The sequence below is a fragment of the Lissotriton vulgaris genome, chromosome 12 (genome assembly GCF_964263255.1).
Source record: "Lissotriton vulgaris chromosome 12, aLisVul1.2, whole genome shotgun sequence".
In the NCBI taxonomy this organism is placed as follows: domain Eukaryota; kingdom Metazoa; phylum Chordata; class Amphibia; order Caudata; family Salamandridae; genus Lissotriton; species Lissotriton vulgaris.
Window position 1 is genome coordinate 632561601 of NC_141700.1, and position 17794 is coordinate 632579394.

The 17794-nt window shown below is 42.0% G+C and overlaps 1 protein-coding gene across 1 annotated transcript in view; it reads right to left on the reverse strand.

Annotated features, from left to right (window-relative positions):
• Positions 1–2039: 2039 nt before the first annotated feature.
• The window catches only part of CDK10 (cyclin dependent kinase 10), a 77139-nt gene continuing 61384 nt past the window's right edge, over positions 2040–17794 (reverse strand). The window contains exons 10-14 of the mRNA XM_086945793.1: positions 14007–14130; positions 13798–13937; positions 10104–10156; positions 9895–10007; positions 2040–3024 (exon numbers count right to left, since the gene is read on the reverse strand). Coding sequence (XP_086801919.1) covers positions 9910–10007; positions 10104–10156; positions 13798–13937; positions 14007–14130 — 415 coding nt within the window. The 3' untranslated portion in view covers positions 2040–3024; positions 9895–9909. The remainder of the gene's footprint in view (positions 3025–9894; positions 10008–10103; positions 10157–13797; positions 13938–14006; positions 14131–17794) is intronic.

The window sequence follows — 17794 nt, forward strand, 5'->3', positions numbered from 1 at the left end:
TAAGGCAGCACAGCTACAGTGGGCTAGTATGACATGGAGAGTACCACTGATGGAGCACTGTTGGAGGGAGCGCCATTACGAGGGTTCATAGGGCAGACTAACTGGGATTGATGCTCTACAAATAGTACTGATGACGCTTCAAGCCTGAAAGATGTTTCTATCTAGATGGAGCAGACTACTTCTCTACTCCCAAATACAACTGGAATCGGAGATACCATATTTCAGGTGGATTGACAGAGTTAGGTATGAACAGGTGGAAGGACGGGGGCTGCACTTAAGCAGGGGGTCTGTAGGAGACAGGGTCACTGATTACAGAACAGGATGTGGCAGCCTTTCAGATGGTGGTGGGACAGTTTTTACACTATACTCTGTTCTGAGAACAGCATAGAAGCTATGGGGGACAGTCAAGGAGGTGGTGTGTAGATCTCATACATTAGATTTGCTACTACAAACACATCACGGCGGGAGACTTCTAACAAGGATGTAGGCGGCCTTGAGAGCAGACACGATCAAATGCTGGCTTTCAGATAAAAACTGGAAGGAAGCACTTATACACATGGCCTCCAGTAATTCCAGATTGCAAATAGTGCTATTCAGTTTTGTACACAGGACATACGTCACCTCAGCCATGCTGCATAAAATACACTTGCCCAAGACTTAGGGATGTTTCAAATGCAAGCAGACACCACTTAACCTAGACCTGTCTGAAAATCCTAAATTACTGGGAACAGGTGGCGTGTCAATATTATGAAGGGATATAATTGTAGTTATGTCCACAGGTGTGTTTGTTGGGTGTATGCACCAGCCACACTAATTGCAGGATAAAAAAAAGTTAATAAATTTCACATTGCTGCTAGCCAGGGGATGACTAGCAATACACTGGTTAAGCTCAAACCCCCCGAATGTAGCCAGGTAGTTGAGAGATATGGGGGAATGATATATGACTGAAGGAATCCAAATGAAATTAACTAGAAGGGATCAGAGGCTCCCTGAGGATTCGGAAGTGGGGCACAAACTAACCAGAGACAATAAATTCCCACTGGGCGAACATCCACCAAGAACGTACAGAAATCAACGTGGTCTGCAGAAATGATCCAAAGGGAAAGTTGGGAAAGAGAACGCTAGGTAGAAAAGGGTAGTCAGATGATGCTGTATAAGGATAGATGTACGCTTACATGATTATTAATTATACTTTGTAATTGAGAAGGGAGAGCGTCAATAAATGAAATAAACAGGCCACCGGTAATGTGGGCTAGAAATTGAAGAGGGTTCTAAGCAGTGTGACATCTACGCATATCCTAAGAAGAGTGAGCTGTTGAGTCTGTTGTAAGCAAGACATTCTTATGTGCACAACAGTCATTTAAGCTCTCAGTATATCAATGGGGGAAAAAGATTAGGAGAGAAAATTTAATGAGTAGTGTAATGTGTAGCTAGCTGGACTACATGAACACCCTCTATGCCGGGATCAACAAAAAACTCACAAGTAGGCTGCAGATCATTCAGAACTCGGCGGGGAGAATCACTTCCAACCTTCCACACGGCACTCACACCTGAAGGACCTCCACTGGCTACCCATACACAAATGAGCACAATTCAAACTCCACACTTTCAAGGCACAGCTTACCTCAACAATCACATGTGCTTTCACAAACCTTCAAGACACTTCCGCTCGCCCACATCCTAATTGTGCATATACCGCGCATACGGAAAACCAGATCTGGCGGTTCAGCCTTCTCCTACATCACTCCTAAAGTGTGGAACAATACACATAGGGTTCTCCTCCTCATTTCTTGAATTTGGTAAGAAGTTGAAGACCTGGCTTTTTGAGTAATCCCATCAGGCCCAGATTTAGCTAGGCTCACACCTGCTCAGTGCCAGGATACCCTCCCGGGTGATGGCGTGCACTACAAATCTGCATACCTTAACATAACATAGTGTTCTGTCCACACTGTTCAACATACACATTCCATTCCGTCTAATGGGTTTTATTTTTCTGTATTCTGCAATCATGCTATATCATAAAATAAAATGTTGAACCCTTTTTAAAAAAGAATGTCCAGTTTATTTTCCAGTATTATCTTACAAACTATTTCGTCACTCAAAGCAATTTTGAAGAAACAGCTTACACACTGAAACCTTGAACAACAACAACGTATAGTTCTGATCACAAGACTTCACTGTTTAAAGTAAAAAAAATCAAAAAAAATCTTGTGTTTCAATCTGGATTCAAAGTACCGGAAAGCTCTCCTTAAAAAAAAGTCCACTTCTCCAGAGACGATTTACAAAAAGGGGGGGCATTCCATGGTCAGGTTGAGACATGAGGCAGAGCAGCCAGACAACAAGACCCGCATGTCTGTGCCTCCTGTATTATTTCATTGGTGGGTTTGCTCACAGTGCACCTTCACCTTTTGATGGTAAGGGAAGTTTCCTGGAGCCCCCTTCATGTCATCTCAAACAACACACATGAGTTAACTGTAGAGCTTCCAAAGGGATCACTGATTGACATGACAAGATCAGCAAACTGGACACCTTTTATTCTGAAGTCAATCCAGTTCTCTTAGGAGGAAAGTCAAAAACATTTGCAGTCAATCATCTGGCCAAACCTGGGAAAGGTCATACCCTAGCCATTTTAAGTTAGGCCCTATCTGTTGATAACATAACAGCATTCATAGTAAGTATGGCAGATGAGTGTCAAGGCTTCTTCCACTCTAGTTAGTCAGTCCTCCAAGTCAGCAGCGACGGTCAGGCTCAAGGAACTCCATGTGCCCGCATCCCCTGCATTGGTCTCTGTAGTTCGGGCGCAGAAGAGGAGAGATGATGTCAGTAGGAATTCTCTCTGGGTCCATCTCTGCTGTCCACAGCACTGCAGTGCCCTCTGCATCGGGTCTCCTGTAGGACCACAACAGCCACTTGCCGTTCATCCTGATCTGGAATTGAAAAGAACTACTTCCTCACAGATGTACAGGTCAGTGACACAGTGGGTTGAAGTCCATGCAGCACTGTAGTCAGACGTTTGTTTATGGACTATTGAAACAAAAGAAACAAGTGTTAAAACAGCATTACAGTTGCTTTACAACAGTATGATAGCCTGCTGTGGTTTTAGCACTACATTAAAAAGGAGCTATTTCATATAGAAGATAATTTCATAAACATACCTAGATTGCACCCCACTTCCTTTGATAATTGTAGTCCAGCTCCTACACATTGCACTGTACTTACCTACCGGTCCCTTGGGTCATACATATAGGCACTTTCAGGCAGCTGCGAGTCTGTGGCGCTGCCCTCGCCAAGGCTCACCCTCTTCTCTGTTCTATACACTTAACTCACTCCAGCCTTTCTAGCTAAATAGAGCAGATAGATGTAGTCACCTCCTGAGAGTCTGGCCAGGCTGCCTTAGCAATGTTCAAGTAAAATATCGTGAATCTTTGAGTCTCTTCTTTACTGGCGCCATTCATTCTGGTTTGATTAGACCTTGTAGGTTATCAGTTTTCTGGCACCGATTGTGTATTTGCAATGTCTGAACTTTTCATGAGAAGCAGTTTTGTGGCTTTAACACCTTGGCTGCTAGGTGTTTTCCCCCCCTGTGCTGGAAATTGCACTTAGGCTTTATTCATGACGAGCTCAGCTCGTCATCAGCACAGCTCAACTGTGCATCATGACGAGCTGAGCTCGTCATGAGCATCGAAAGGGTTAAGCGCTATAAGTCTGCAGGTGCATTTTTGGCACTGGACATTGATTCTGTCAGAGTCATTCACCAAAAGAGGTTCCTCAACAGAAAGAAAAGACACGTTTTTATTTTTTCAGGCTCTGTGATTCTCCGTTTGTGTTCTCTCCCACCAGAACGTCTCCACAAAGCTAAACCTAGTCCTCATTGCGAGGGCTCTCTTGAGGCTAAAACCAGAGACCATCATGAGTTCTGAGGGTGCAATAAAGATCTGAGTTTTGGTCTGGTGTGTTGTACAAACCTAAGGTGTGCTTCTCAAGTTCCTGTGTTGGCGAAATGTCTGCTCGTGAGAAGCGTAAAATCCTAGGCCATCCACAGCCATCCTTTATCCGAGTTTTGTTGTTTAGTTATGATATTTTTAATTGTTACTTTCTCTATTTCTTGCCATTTTTGCACATCAGCTAGCCTAAGTGTGAAGGCTTTACCTCACTTACAGTGGGTGGCTAGCAATCATCGGACCAATAATTCTAACAATCTACAAGATACATTTTTTTTGTTCTAGCTATCAGTTTATAGAGGCTTTCCTTGGGGTGCATTAATCTCTTTCTATCAGCCAATACACACACAGTACTAGACCACTGACTTCCAGCAGTCACCAAAACTGCTGTGCCATGTAGTACAAGCCTGTTTTCAGCATCTGGGAAAGGACTATGAAGATGCCTAATATTTCTGCCCCAGTTTGTATCAAATACGTCTTTGAAGTGTAATTAAATTGCAGCAATATAAAGCGGGCACTTGACAACACTTGGTAGTGTATACAGTAGCATCGACTCATTTTCCTAGTCGTTCACTCACTCACCAAGTCTCTTAAGCATTTATCTCTCAGACCACTAAAGTAACTTTTTATTTGTATAAGTAGGCGTCAATAGAGTTGAGTTACTTGCTGCTTTCCAGGGCCAGTTCTAGCGCGGTGGACAGGGTTTCGTGCACAAGGGGTTCAACATCGCCATTCATCCTTAGAGTTTGGATTTGATTTGATTATGGAATTTATGTAGCGCATGGATACCCGGACGCTTCCCCGCACTGACGATAAACCATGATGAGAAGGGGAACCCATTAATGGTTTCCAGGTATGAGCAGAAGTCTGAGTTTTTCTGGGCCTTTATTGTTTACTGCCCTATGGGCAATGCAGAGGGCTTTAAACTTCACTCTTGCAGTGATTGGGAACCAATGTAGTTGTTTCAAAGATTCTCTTACTGAGGTATGTTGTATCAGTCTGACTAGTGACTCAATGTGGAGAAACTGTCCTATTGTAGGTCCATATTCTGCTACAATAGCTACAAATTATTGGAGTGCTAATTCTATTACTATTCCCACCTTTTACCATAAAGGGATAACATTTATATGCTTGGCTGCCACCCTTGTTATCCAGCAGGGAATCTCTAAGGCATACGCTATAGTTACATCATGTCCGTCAACTGGCAATACAGGTTTCCAACAATATTTAGCTATCACCATTAATATTAGTTATGCAACAATGGGGCAACCCGAAAGGCCACTGGACCCGGGTAAATAGTGGTACAATAAGGTACTGTCACAGTGGAGAACAATCGAAACACATAAAACAGGAAGCTAGCTGTTTTACCGGTCTTGCCAGCAGCCAAAAGCCACAAGTTACTGATCAACCTGGGCCTGTGATGGATGGAATGATTGGTTTAATCTCCGCCAATGAGATGCAACTCATGGTCGCATCCCAATCCATTGTTGTTTTGCCACCATAGCACCTTGGATTAGACTACGCCATATGTAAAACAAGTATTTTTCTTGACTGGGCATCTGTCATGCCAAAGCTTAGTAGCTGTTCTTTTCTGTAAAGACTTTTGCCATTTGTCCAGTTGGGGAATCAGGAAGGGGTGAATGAAAACTCGCCACACAATTATAGTCATCTGTATCAGCAGAGGTAGATGAACTAAGGCAGCTATACATGAAGGCAGAACGTATATGATTAATGCACTCGCCTGTTGGACGCATAGCAACTAGCTAGTAATACCTTTATTTCTTTTCTTCTGCCAGTAACTAGGACATATCTGCCCTCTGAATGTACTATGTGACTCGTACATTTCAAGTTACATACCCGTAGAAGCCGATGCCTGCCCTGATGTGATACTCGAATGTTTGCCTCAGTTTCCGACAGGGGGTGAGCTTTCTCTTCTGCATGTACAAAGTGTCAGTATTATGTATTTCATGTCCCCACAGAGACCTGGTGATGCTGACCTTGTGAATTCCATTCCATATGTTCCCAAATGACCCCTCCCCCACCGCAAACTGAAGAACCCAACACGACCAACAACAGAACTATACGATCAGATAACATTTCTAACAACTTTTTACAATCTAGAAACAAAAATTGCACAGGGTTGCCGATGTTACTAACCGATCGCAACTGCATCTTCAGTAATGTCGCTCATACCGGGACCCATGTCTCTAGTGGCAACTTGTACAAAGCAGAGGATTGAACACTCCATTAATCTCAATGTTTCAATCCATGTTTTCGGTAGTCAGTTACATGAGGAAGATCACTTGCAGATGGTTGGTCTGGAACCGATCCAGAGCCCTTGTCTGGCAGCAACATCTACAGGGGATAATCGCCCCTGTGGTGCTCCTTCTGCTGCCACTGTTGCCGCTTTGTCCTGTTTGTTGCCTTGTAGGTCTCTGCGTTCCTCGTGTGTAGTTTCTTGTTACTTCTCTTTTTCTTTTGTCTGCTCCAAGTTTGAGGTGGTTTGTTGGGAGTAAGGTTCAAGTTTTTCAGCCCCACTCAAAGCCCGCTTTGGGTCAATGAAGAATAATGCCAGATTGCCAAGGATTACTTTTAGGTCGGAGGGGAAAACATTAGCATACAGCCAACTCCCAGTGCTCTAAGTTTCCCCTTGACTAACAGGATCAACAGTTTATACCGATGTTGCACTACAGTAGTATCATTGGGGGAATACGAGCATTGTTTTGTCCTCTACATTTAAGGGACCTATGTGCATGCTCTTTGCAATATCACGTCTCTATCCCAGTGATTCAGGATCCTGGCCATGACTGTTCTTGGTCTGGGGGTCACAACAGCACTCTATGCACACGATTTATGTAAAAATATGTGAGAAAATTGTGAGGGGCCACTATGTGGGCAAGCCAGTTCTCCCAGTAGAGTTTCAGATTGGGGACAGACGCCCTACGGCAGTCCTAAGGGGGCAGCAGCCGAGCCAAGTCATTTCTGACAGGCTCTTTGCTTCGCATTGCAGCTTTTCCTTATGCTGACGTGGCCGCCATTGTAATTTCTCTTGCTGTCAGGGAACAGTACCTTTCTGCCAATTTCTCATGCATGGTTGCTCTGACTCAGCCCCCACATGCCGATTCATTCCCCAGCACACTGACAATCGCACAGATTTACTGTCAGTTATATCATGGACTTTCCAATGGCAGTAAGAAATGCTAGATCTCTACGGTGCTGGGCTTCCAGCATAAACTCCAGACCATGCATAGTGCTCCTTGCCTTGACAAGCACACCCTCTCCCCTTTAACCCGGTCAAACTGGGTTTGTTTTGCTACTTGCTTGAATGGCCATTTTAGTATGATTGTGTAAGGTGTACATGGCTGCTCCTGGGGCCGATTAGAATATTCTTCACTTTTTTGTAAAGTGGAATACTTTGAAGGAACACCAAGATTATCTTTGGTTCTTTTCACCTATCAAGATAACTCTCATTCAATGTAGCAACTTACAAGAGCTCTATATATTGGCTCACAAGCCTTGAACCTATGGGATCTTCTACCATGATGCTGGTTACACTGAAAATCGCTTACCTACTAGTGGTCAATTTGTCTTGGAAAATGAGAAAGGCACTTAAGTGCCCTCAGTTCAAATAACACAGCGGTGTTTAAAGCAGGGGGTTCCACAGGGCTCTATTTTGAGCCCTACATTATTCAATCGCTATATGGAGCCCCTTGCGAGGATTGTGGAATCCTACGGCGTAGAAATTGTATCCTATGCAGACGATACACAATTGGTGATCACTTTATTGCAAAGTACCATTTAGGCGGCAGCCAATTTCTCCGCCTGTCTAACTGCTTTAGCTGGCTGGATGAAAAATAATTGCCTCCGCCTCAACGGAAATAAAACCGAGTTGATAGTGAGCGGCAAAAGGCCATCTATCTGGTCGTCGGCTTGGTGGCCCCCGGAACTAGGCCTCACACCCACCCCTTCTGTCCTTGTGAAGAACTTAGGTGTCCACCTGGATACTCTTCTCTCGTTTGAACAACACATTGGAATTATGTCAGGCAAATGTTATGGCATTTTGAAATCCCTTTGAAAACTCTTAGATCTTCTCCCCATTAAAGCAAGGAGAACCTTGATACACACCCTAGTCACTCCTCACCTGGACTATGGGAATTCTCTGCTTATTGGTATTAACAGAAAAGGGATTCACCAACTCCAATGTGTTCAAAATACAGTGGCCAGACTCGTTCTTAATTTGCCCAGAAAAACATCAGGGAAACGAGCTTTGGCGACTCTTCATTGGCTCCCTATACAGGAACGCATCTTGTTTAAAACCATGTGTATAGCCCACCGCATTACACAGGGCAAAGCCCCTGTATATCTTCAAAATTTGCTGACCATCTACCGTCCTAAACGCATTCTGAGGTCTCTTGGAAGTATGCAATTCCATGTCCCTCGTATTTATAAAGCGCAAATGGGAGGTCGCTCTTTTAAATATTTAGCTAGTAAACAGTGGAATACATTGCCTATTGAACTCCGGATGGAGCCTTCGGAAACAAGGTTCCGCCAGAAATTTGAAACTCACCTTTTCCCGAGGAATTAAACTCTGGAGCTTTGTTATTCCTACTTCCACCTGTTGCTGACTGCTTGAATCCCTGCTTTTCTTTTGGACTGTGCCCACAGCGCGGGGACACACTGATTATAGTTAGGGCTCCCGGTTTTATGGTATTTATATTTTAGTCATTTCCGTCTGTATTTATCCATATTTATTTTTTGCAAATTTTTCCTGTATTTATCCATATTTATTTTAGGTTTTGTGAAAAAATGAAGCGGAAATGTGTATATTTCTGCTTCTATTAAACCTGTTAATGTGCACTCATCCCTAAACGCCTGACACATTTCAATGATATAAACACACTCACATGGTAAAATATGCACTTGTAAGAAAATATGTACATTTTAGTATCAAGATTGTGCAAATCTACTGCTGTTTAAGGCTCTTTATTAAAATTCCTATATTTTTTTAATTCCCTTCCTGACAAAACACAGTTATTGGCCTGGTAGTCATGACTGAGAGCATTTAGAATCCATCAAAAACAACCCAATTTCCACTTTTATCCACATTTAAAAATAAATACAGAGAGGAAAATAAAAGGTTTTCTGTCTGTATTTATCTGTAAAAATCTGTAAAAACGGAAAACTGGGAGCTCTAATTATAGTGTAACCATGCGCTTTACAAATGTTTCATAAATAAATGAATAAGTGATGAGCCATATACTTTGCTGGTCATCCGTGTAGTAGTCCTAAGAACACATCCCCTTTTTTCTCCAGGCGTTGTATGACATTTACTTGATTAACAAGGTTTACCTCTGTGGCTTTTTATTAAAGTGTCTTCTGACGCAGAAATATCGTAAAATGATTTAGCACAGCTCTTAGTATTTATCTAAATAGGCCCGAACAGTTCTGCCAGTTTTCTAACTGCTTATTTAATTATGGGGAAGCTACCCATGGTAAATAAAGCAACACAGCTTATGGACCACCGGATTCTAATCAATCAATTAAAACGTGTATTTTGTTCTCAAAAGGTCGCAGTTTTGTTAAAACAAGGGGAAGTCCCTTCCTCTACAAATGCCTTCCTTCTTTTGTCCTCCGACCTCCCTCTCGGGCTTAGCTCCCAGCCACTAATATTATTCCATTCCTGTGTTTTATTAAAAGGCGTTTATATCTGAATATTTTCAAATATCTTGTCCATTAAATAAAAAAAAAATTCAAATTAATTGGGTATAGAATTAACTGAGTCTAACTGATAGTATTTCTCACTATCCATTTCAAACTAATGACCTACCACCAACACATACAATCTGAATTCCATACAATCGCTGGTGCGAGACATAGCAGCATCTATGAGGAGGTTACTGCTCAATACATGCCCCCAACCGAGTAGAAAAACACAAATACAGTGTACTCTCACCCTTTTCAGCAGCCGTCAGTGTTTGCTGCGTTTGTTCTCGACGACGGAGGCCCCAGTGGAAGCGCGCTTGTTGCGATGGTGCGGAAAGGTGGGCATCAGCTCGGGTTCACAGGCTAGAAATAGAAAGGGACTAAGCCAGGTGTTCGAAGACAGGGTGTATACCTACATTTTCTCACAGTGCACTTAGTATCCATAAACAAAGTACTCACGTAAAGGCTTCTCTTTAAAGTAGGAGCTCTCCAGGCAGTCTTCGGCAGTGGCTCTGAGGAGGACACAAAACAGAGGCACTCTGAAGTTAGACGACTTTGTGGAGTTGAAAGAAAGTTCCCATCAATCCTCAAACCACAAATCTTCATGTGCCACACAGATTCCTCATGAAAAGCTTTATTGATGCAAGGTATGTATATGTTCTACAGGTACATGCCTGTCCCAAGTCACAATATATGATTTATGTTAAGTAGTGCGGAGAGAGAACACAAGATAACATTTGCATTTTTACTCAAGAGTTTGCTTTCTATTAATTCCATAAATAATCCTCTTCCCTGGCAAGGATATGTGATGTCCAAACCCTCCTAGCTTCATGTCCTTGACAAATGGTCCTAAATGTTGATTTCCCCTATCTCATGACAAGGGGGCTGTATACTGTGACTGGCCATATACAAGACTTCAGTAAGACCTTCGTGTGAAGCCCGATACAACAGCTCGTCCATCAAGGGCCAGTTTACTGCGGTCCTTGCTGTCCGTTAAAAGCAAAGGTATATTGTGACTCTACTGCCCATAATAAGAGGCAGTAAATCCAGAGTTACTGCCCCTTAATTGAGCAACATACAGTTTCTCTTTACTCTGGTAAGAAGCACTACCCAGAGCAGTTCATGACTATCTCTTACATTTTTCTCTAAATATTTTTCTTTTATGCTTTTACTAAGACACCTTACAAGCCTTTCGCACAGAACAAATCTTATAATTAAAAACTGACCAGGAAGGCAAACTTCTCTGAATAGTCATAGTAACTTTGAAGCTTTTCATGCTTGTGTGTTGCATAATGTGCCAAACCTCCTTCTACAACCATAATACTAGTCACTCCGGTTCCCGTTCTTTCACCCGCAGGTCAAGACCTGCTCTGTATGACACCCTGCTTCCAAAGCAAGTTTTATTTTCTGTTTTTGCCGTACCTTTGTCGAATTTAGCCCTAGGGAGGCAGCCTAGAGTATCTAGGAACGGACCCCCATGCTGATTCTAGGTGGACAACTGGTAGAGGGGCTAGCGGTGACAGCGAGAGGAGCTAGGAGACTGAAAGAGCAGTAGAACTGGTAGAAGGAGACCCAATACATTAATGCAAATGGAGACCACGATCAAGAGCATGGTAGGGCGGGTAACCGTGGCAACGGCTGCCATAAGACTGAAAAGAATAAGAAGAGAGAAGAGGTGATTCTAGTGTCCAAAGCCAAGGAATTCAGAGACACACATGAGGGCTATTTGCTCAGGGTTGAATTTACCGAAAGTTGATTATATATGAGTGAATACTAGAGTTTTGGAACAAAATTTGCCTAGGGCTATCAAGTGGTAGTTGTCAGAGAGTGAGGGGTCAGCAGTTGTGAAACACACACAGTGAATTCAAGATATAAAGGAGTGATTAGAGATCAAAGTAGGGCAGGTCACTATTGGAGAAGGTGGATTTACTGGTAGTGTGCAGTGGGGAAAGAGTCGGCGGGCATGCATTATTGGTTCGTGGAGTTCGACTTTATGAATTGGTTCAACTGGAGAGATGATAGAGAGAGTTTAGTCGGGTAGTGTGTGGGTGGTGGGCAGGAGAAGAAGGATATACAGGAGGGATAAGAGGTTGTTTCAGACAGTGGCATTTTAGGGGGGGATTTAATTGGCCGTGAGGTTAGATAAGGCAGCTTTAATCAAGGAGGGTTTGGTTTTGGGAAAAAGATGAGGTTGGTGTAGTACATGGATTTGGCTTATGGTCTGTAGTCACTGTGGTATGGGTCGCTTTACAGGTGTTCAGGTTTTCCTGGACACAAGATTCCTTGCATCTCCAAAGGAAATCTTGTTGCTGGTGTGATTAATGGCTGTGGGTGGATGGCCGAGGCAGTGAAAATGATAGCATGTTGGGAGGTGCTGGGCGCAGTAGGCTGTTAGAGGTTTGCAAGAGGTGTAATACATGTGTGGAGCAATGCTAAACTGAACTTGGGCAAGATTCTCTTGAATTAAGTTTTGAGGAAATTAGGCGGATGTGGACCGAGGTGAATTAGAATGTGGTCAAAATGGGAGGGGCTTACTAAGGTGGAGGAGTGGGTTAGAGAAGTAAAGAGTAAGATGAGGCTCACTAGTTTGACATGTGAGAGTGTGTGGAGACCAGGTGGTGACAGAAAGTGAAAGGTCAGATAGAAACTGATTAAATTTAGTGGATGTTGATGCATATTCAAGGTTAAGTTGCACAAGCCGAAAAGGTGTGTGGAAAGGATGTTGTGATTTTTTTCCTGACTCATCAGAAAAGTTTCACATGCATTTCTGCCACTCTAATCTGGCCGTACAACCCTTGACCACAAGCAACACATACTGCTTTGCCACAAGGGCAAGTTAATGTCTTTCATACTTGATAGAAAAAACAAGCTAGACCACTTTGCCATACATTTTACCACAAAAATAGGAACTGGCACTATGATACCTATGTAAGAGCTATAGTGGGAAACTGAAAGAAAAGACTTGGGCTGTGTTTGCTTGGCCAGTAAATATCATACAGCCTAAGGACCATTGGAAGGCATACTCAAAGATCTAAGACCCACAGTAATGCAATAGAGAAACTGAGGGAAATGCTGGCTGCCCAACTCTACTAATTCCCTAATCTCACACATCTCTAAGTCAGTAACAGTGTAGAAAGAGTTGAATACACCCTGTTATGGAGCAGTAAAAAATAAAAATAAAACATACATGCGTATGCACTTGAAATCAATCTAGTATGAAACCATGCAAATAGTCAAGGTCAAAGGCTCATTCATTTGCAAGTGAAAACATATGAATCCTCTATAATTTAAGAAGAGCACAGCTGGCAAACATTCACACAAGCTGAAACAAGCCTTTAAAACTTGAACAAACCATCACTTATTTACCATCCATGATGTAAACAACATTGCACTCAACTGGTTCAGAATGCGGCAAATCCTAATGGATTTAACACTTTTTGGGCCATCTACGCCATTTCAGAAGCACCTTAGACTGAGCCACCAGTGAAATAAAAGTGACACATTTTCACCTCAAAAAACAAATGGGACTGATCAATATTCTGGATCTCACACTATGGCAACACATGATTGTACCGGCAGAGCTACCTCGAATTCCAGTGTCTGCTGCAATCTCCAAGGTAGCCACTAGTCAACTGTTTGCAATAAAACTTAGGTTCTTCTCGATCTCGCTCACAAGCCTAATTTTCACCCCCAAGGTAAGTCAGCCCTTTAAGACCCATACAGATGAAACTCTGCTTAAATCGGATAAGAGCGCAGATATTTACAGAACAGCCCAATCCCTCCATAAAGCCCTTTCCCCCTCTAGTTCTACTTCTCTCTTTATCGCTGGAAAAATCTGTGTGTATTTAATGGATGAAAGATTATTTGTTAACCTGAAAGCTGTAGTTCATTTACACTGGTCCAATAACAAGTATCATTATCTCAGTACAATCCATTTAACTGACAAGTTTAATGTCACACATCATGGCAACATTCTCTATAAGATGTCAGTCCAACAAAGCCCAGATTCCTTTCACAGGGAACACTGGCCAAAAACAGAAACAACGGAGATAGACACTTGGACCGGTTTGTTCACAGCCCATTTAAATCAATGCATACTACTGGAGGAAAGGTGAGTGGAATCGTTCTTTTCTATTCTCGTGAAATAATTTACCTTTTTTTAGGGTCGTACATGAAGAGAAAGTTCAGGAGGCGCAGGCCTGCCTCGGAGAGCCATGGGAACTTGTGTTTCAGGTTGTTATATGGCTGCTTCCTCACGGTATACTGGCCAACCAAAGGCAGCTTGGCGAACCCCTGCAAGAAAAAGATGGTTCTAAAGATCTTGCAGAGAAAGGGTGCAGCATCTAGAGAGCTAAAACTTACTGGCCAGATGTTTTCATTGGGTGTTCCCAGCAGCTGGACGATCAGGTCAATCTCCTGGATCTCTGAGCCCCCTGGCAGCAAGGGCTTGTGGGCCAGCAACTCTGCAAGAATACACCCCACCGCCCTGGGAGAGCAGGAAAGAAAGCTGAATTTTGATCTAAAGATGGAAGTAACCGGTGTACATGCTGGCACAAACTCCCTTTCAAGTATCATTTTAAATTTGTAGCAGAAACTCTACCATCCCACTGACCTGGGGAAAGTTTAATGGGTGTGGTTAGAGACAGCTTTAGTTGTCCAAATAACTCATATCAATACTTAAACAAAGTTCAACCCTGAGTATACAGAGAGAGAACAAGATTTGGGTCATGCCCCTTTCAGCCACTGTTGCGCGCATGTTTTTCACTGTTCACTATTGACTGGCCAGAATGTCCTTTAACGCCATATCATTTTGTCGATGTTCACAATCTCACATTTGGGTTCTCATTAGGTTTTGGTAATGGTGCATCAAGGGATCCTTTTCCTAACGACTCTAGATGTGGCAAAATGTGTAGCTTGTAATTGACAGTGAATGTGTGTTCTTTGATGTATTTACCTTCCTGTCATGACGACATTCTAATTGCGGATTTATGCCTGTTTTATATAGGAAGGACATACTGTCATTATGTCAGTGTGTTTAGTTATTCACTAACTGCCCTTGCACATTATTTTTTCTTCAATTTGCTTTCATGATAACCCGTTGTTGGGAGATACTTTGTTTTGTTCACAAAGTAAAGAAGTGTGTGCTCGTTTTTCTAAAGATGTTACAAAAAGACCGTTTTTTGGTGTACGTTCTATTGCTACTGTCGTTTTGTAAAATTAAAAACATACACACACATAAGCTTTCTTATAAATGCAACCAGCAGTTGCCTTTTCTCTTTTTTATATTGTCACGCTGTAATTAACCCATAAAATTATCTTGCTAATAACCACAGTGCCTCATACAATTTGTCTTATACAAACCATGCACTTTCCACTTTTAAATGTACTGAACGACAACTCCTTGCCTTAAGATTTTTGTACACATTATTATGACAAAATATTCAAGTCCTTTAAACTAATACCCTATACACGATTTAGAGCACTTCCAGATTGTGAAACAAAATCTACTTTTATTAATACACACATACTCATATATTCCATTATCTTTCATATACGTGATCTTTCGAATTGTTCTGCTTATGAAACTAGACACATCACTGTTTATACCAAATTACATAATGTGAAAATATGAAAAAGCTTTATTTTCAACAATTCTATCTCTAGGATGTTGGCAACTACTAAAATCAAAATACATTACTAGCCAAACCTATTTGCTCCCCCCCCCACGTGATTTCTTTGTGATACATCGGATACTATTTTGCTGCCTGACCCGAAGAAAACTTTATTTTGGCACTGTTGCTATAGGCCATAAAAGTGCATACGATATATATAAAGGACATTCAATTAAAACAACAGTGAAAATGCAATCACCCTGCACCCAATACAGTTAAATGGAGTCAACAACAATATTTTCTCTCTCCATTAGGGACTGAACAATAAAACAGCACGTCAGATAATAATTAAGGTTTAAAAAAACACCCCAGGTACATGCTGAACATCACAGTCTCAGCACAAACTATTCCTGATACAGCTGCATTACAGATATATGATGCAACGCTAAAGCATATAACTGGGGATTCCAAAGCACATAAAAAGCACATAGCAGTTGTATGGTCCCTAATATTGTGCGCAATAAATAGGGGTTTTAAAAATTGCTTCATTGAATTATCATAAAACCGACAAAAAAAGCATAAAATGTAATGTACATTGTTTAAAATGACCATCACACGAACATGAAATAGCTGTCAAATCCCACTGTTTGATTTTAGGGAAACACACAAGGTGGTGCTCCATATTCAGGCGTAGCCTGGTCGGGACAAAACGATGGTAGTAATTTGTTACCCAGGTTAAGCATGGTTGTAATCCAATTCGTAATATATGCGACATATATATTATTAGTATGTGCTTCTCCCTTTCGACATAAGCTCTATTTCTTGCCCTTGTATCTAATATGGCAACCTTTTTTGCAGACTTCTCTAATTTTAACATTTCAACTGGATCATCAAGACCGGAGAATACCATTAATAGAGGATAGCCAGACGTAGGTGGTCCAATATAATAGCCCTAGTAAGTGCAGTTTCAGGTTTGGCCCATATTGAATACCATAGAGATTTGTTTAGAAAACAAAGTTTTATTCGTGTGATTTAACCTTATTTCCCTGAGTAAGATGGTAGCTGGAGCCGGGAGGGGGTGGGTGAGGATGCAAGGAGGTAGGGGGGTGCCCAAAGGCCGTAGGAAGTTGTTTTACTCGACTTGTAAAGGGTTGATATTTGCATAGTCCCATACACCTCCACCATAAATTGTAGTTACTACAGCTTTAGAAATGGTGACAATCTCGTTAATATGTCTGCTTTCTAAATTAAATGAAAATCTGAATACCCCTTGCATACTCTAGTCATCTTGAGCTCTCTACTGTGGATATTACAAGCCCATGAAATGTTTGTAGAGAATAAAATACCCAGGTAACAAAAATACTCGACCCTTACAATCTGGGGCCCCTCTAGATAAAATGAGCTTAAATTCTTGGAGGATTTCCCGCAGGTCATTGTGAAAGTTTGATTTATTCATTTTTTTTTTAAAGCATTACATCTGCAAAGGAATCTATTTGTCTCTATAGCCCAACTGTGGTCCTTGATTAAAGTACTGCACCGGCAGCATAAAGGAGGACGGGCACCGAACGATCAGCAACAATTGGGGGATCGACCTGCAGGGATCTCATCATAACATCAACCCAATTAATTAACAGGCAGAATAAAAAGGGCGCAAGTCCGCAGCCCTGGTGACGCTCCGCCGGATTCTAAATGAGGGCAACAGTTCGCCATTGGGTCCGAACCGAACTTTAGCTGACAGATTTTCATATAGCTGCGCAAGGAGATAAACAATCTCTATTGGAGGCCCATATGAAAGCAGAGTGTTCCACAATATCCCGATATCCCGTGGTCAACTAACTCAAATGCGCTGGCGAGGTCTGCAAAGCATATATGTAGCAAGTAATAATTTTTCTTTAGTGTACTTCCCAAGTGAAAGTCCCAGGTTTAAGCATTGCTCCACTGTCCTAAGTCCCTTACTGAACCATACTGGGCCTCTGACAGAATAGAATTGTCCATTGCCCATTATTTTAGTCTCATTAGGAGTATCCTTCACTCGTTCATTCACTGGTGATTCACAGAATTGCTAAGTGCATTTATGTAGCCTTGCAGCATGACCTAATAACCCCTTCAATGATGAAGAGTTTGAGCCCCATTCTGGGATTATAAAATGTGACCTTCAAGTTGTATAAGGTTCTTGGCAACAGGCACTAGCCCAATGAGCAATCTACTCCTCTTTTCTCTTCTTTCCTCGCTCAGTATTTATTCTGTCACTCAACCTTGCATTCTGAATGTAGCTAGCTGTTAACAATTTGTATTGAACATTTCACATAGTATTCCAATGAGAGTGTAATTTGCAAGGCACACAGACACAAATCCATCATTATGCATATATTCATTCTTACATGTCCCAAAGTACAGACCCCCCATTTCCGTCTCCTGCGCCCAAGTGTTTCCCTGAAAGACCTATATTAAGGAACATATTTTGTTCATGTACTAGTATCAGACTCTGACTCTTCCAGTAAGGGGGGGTCCACATATATTGCCCAGATAGGCATTCCA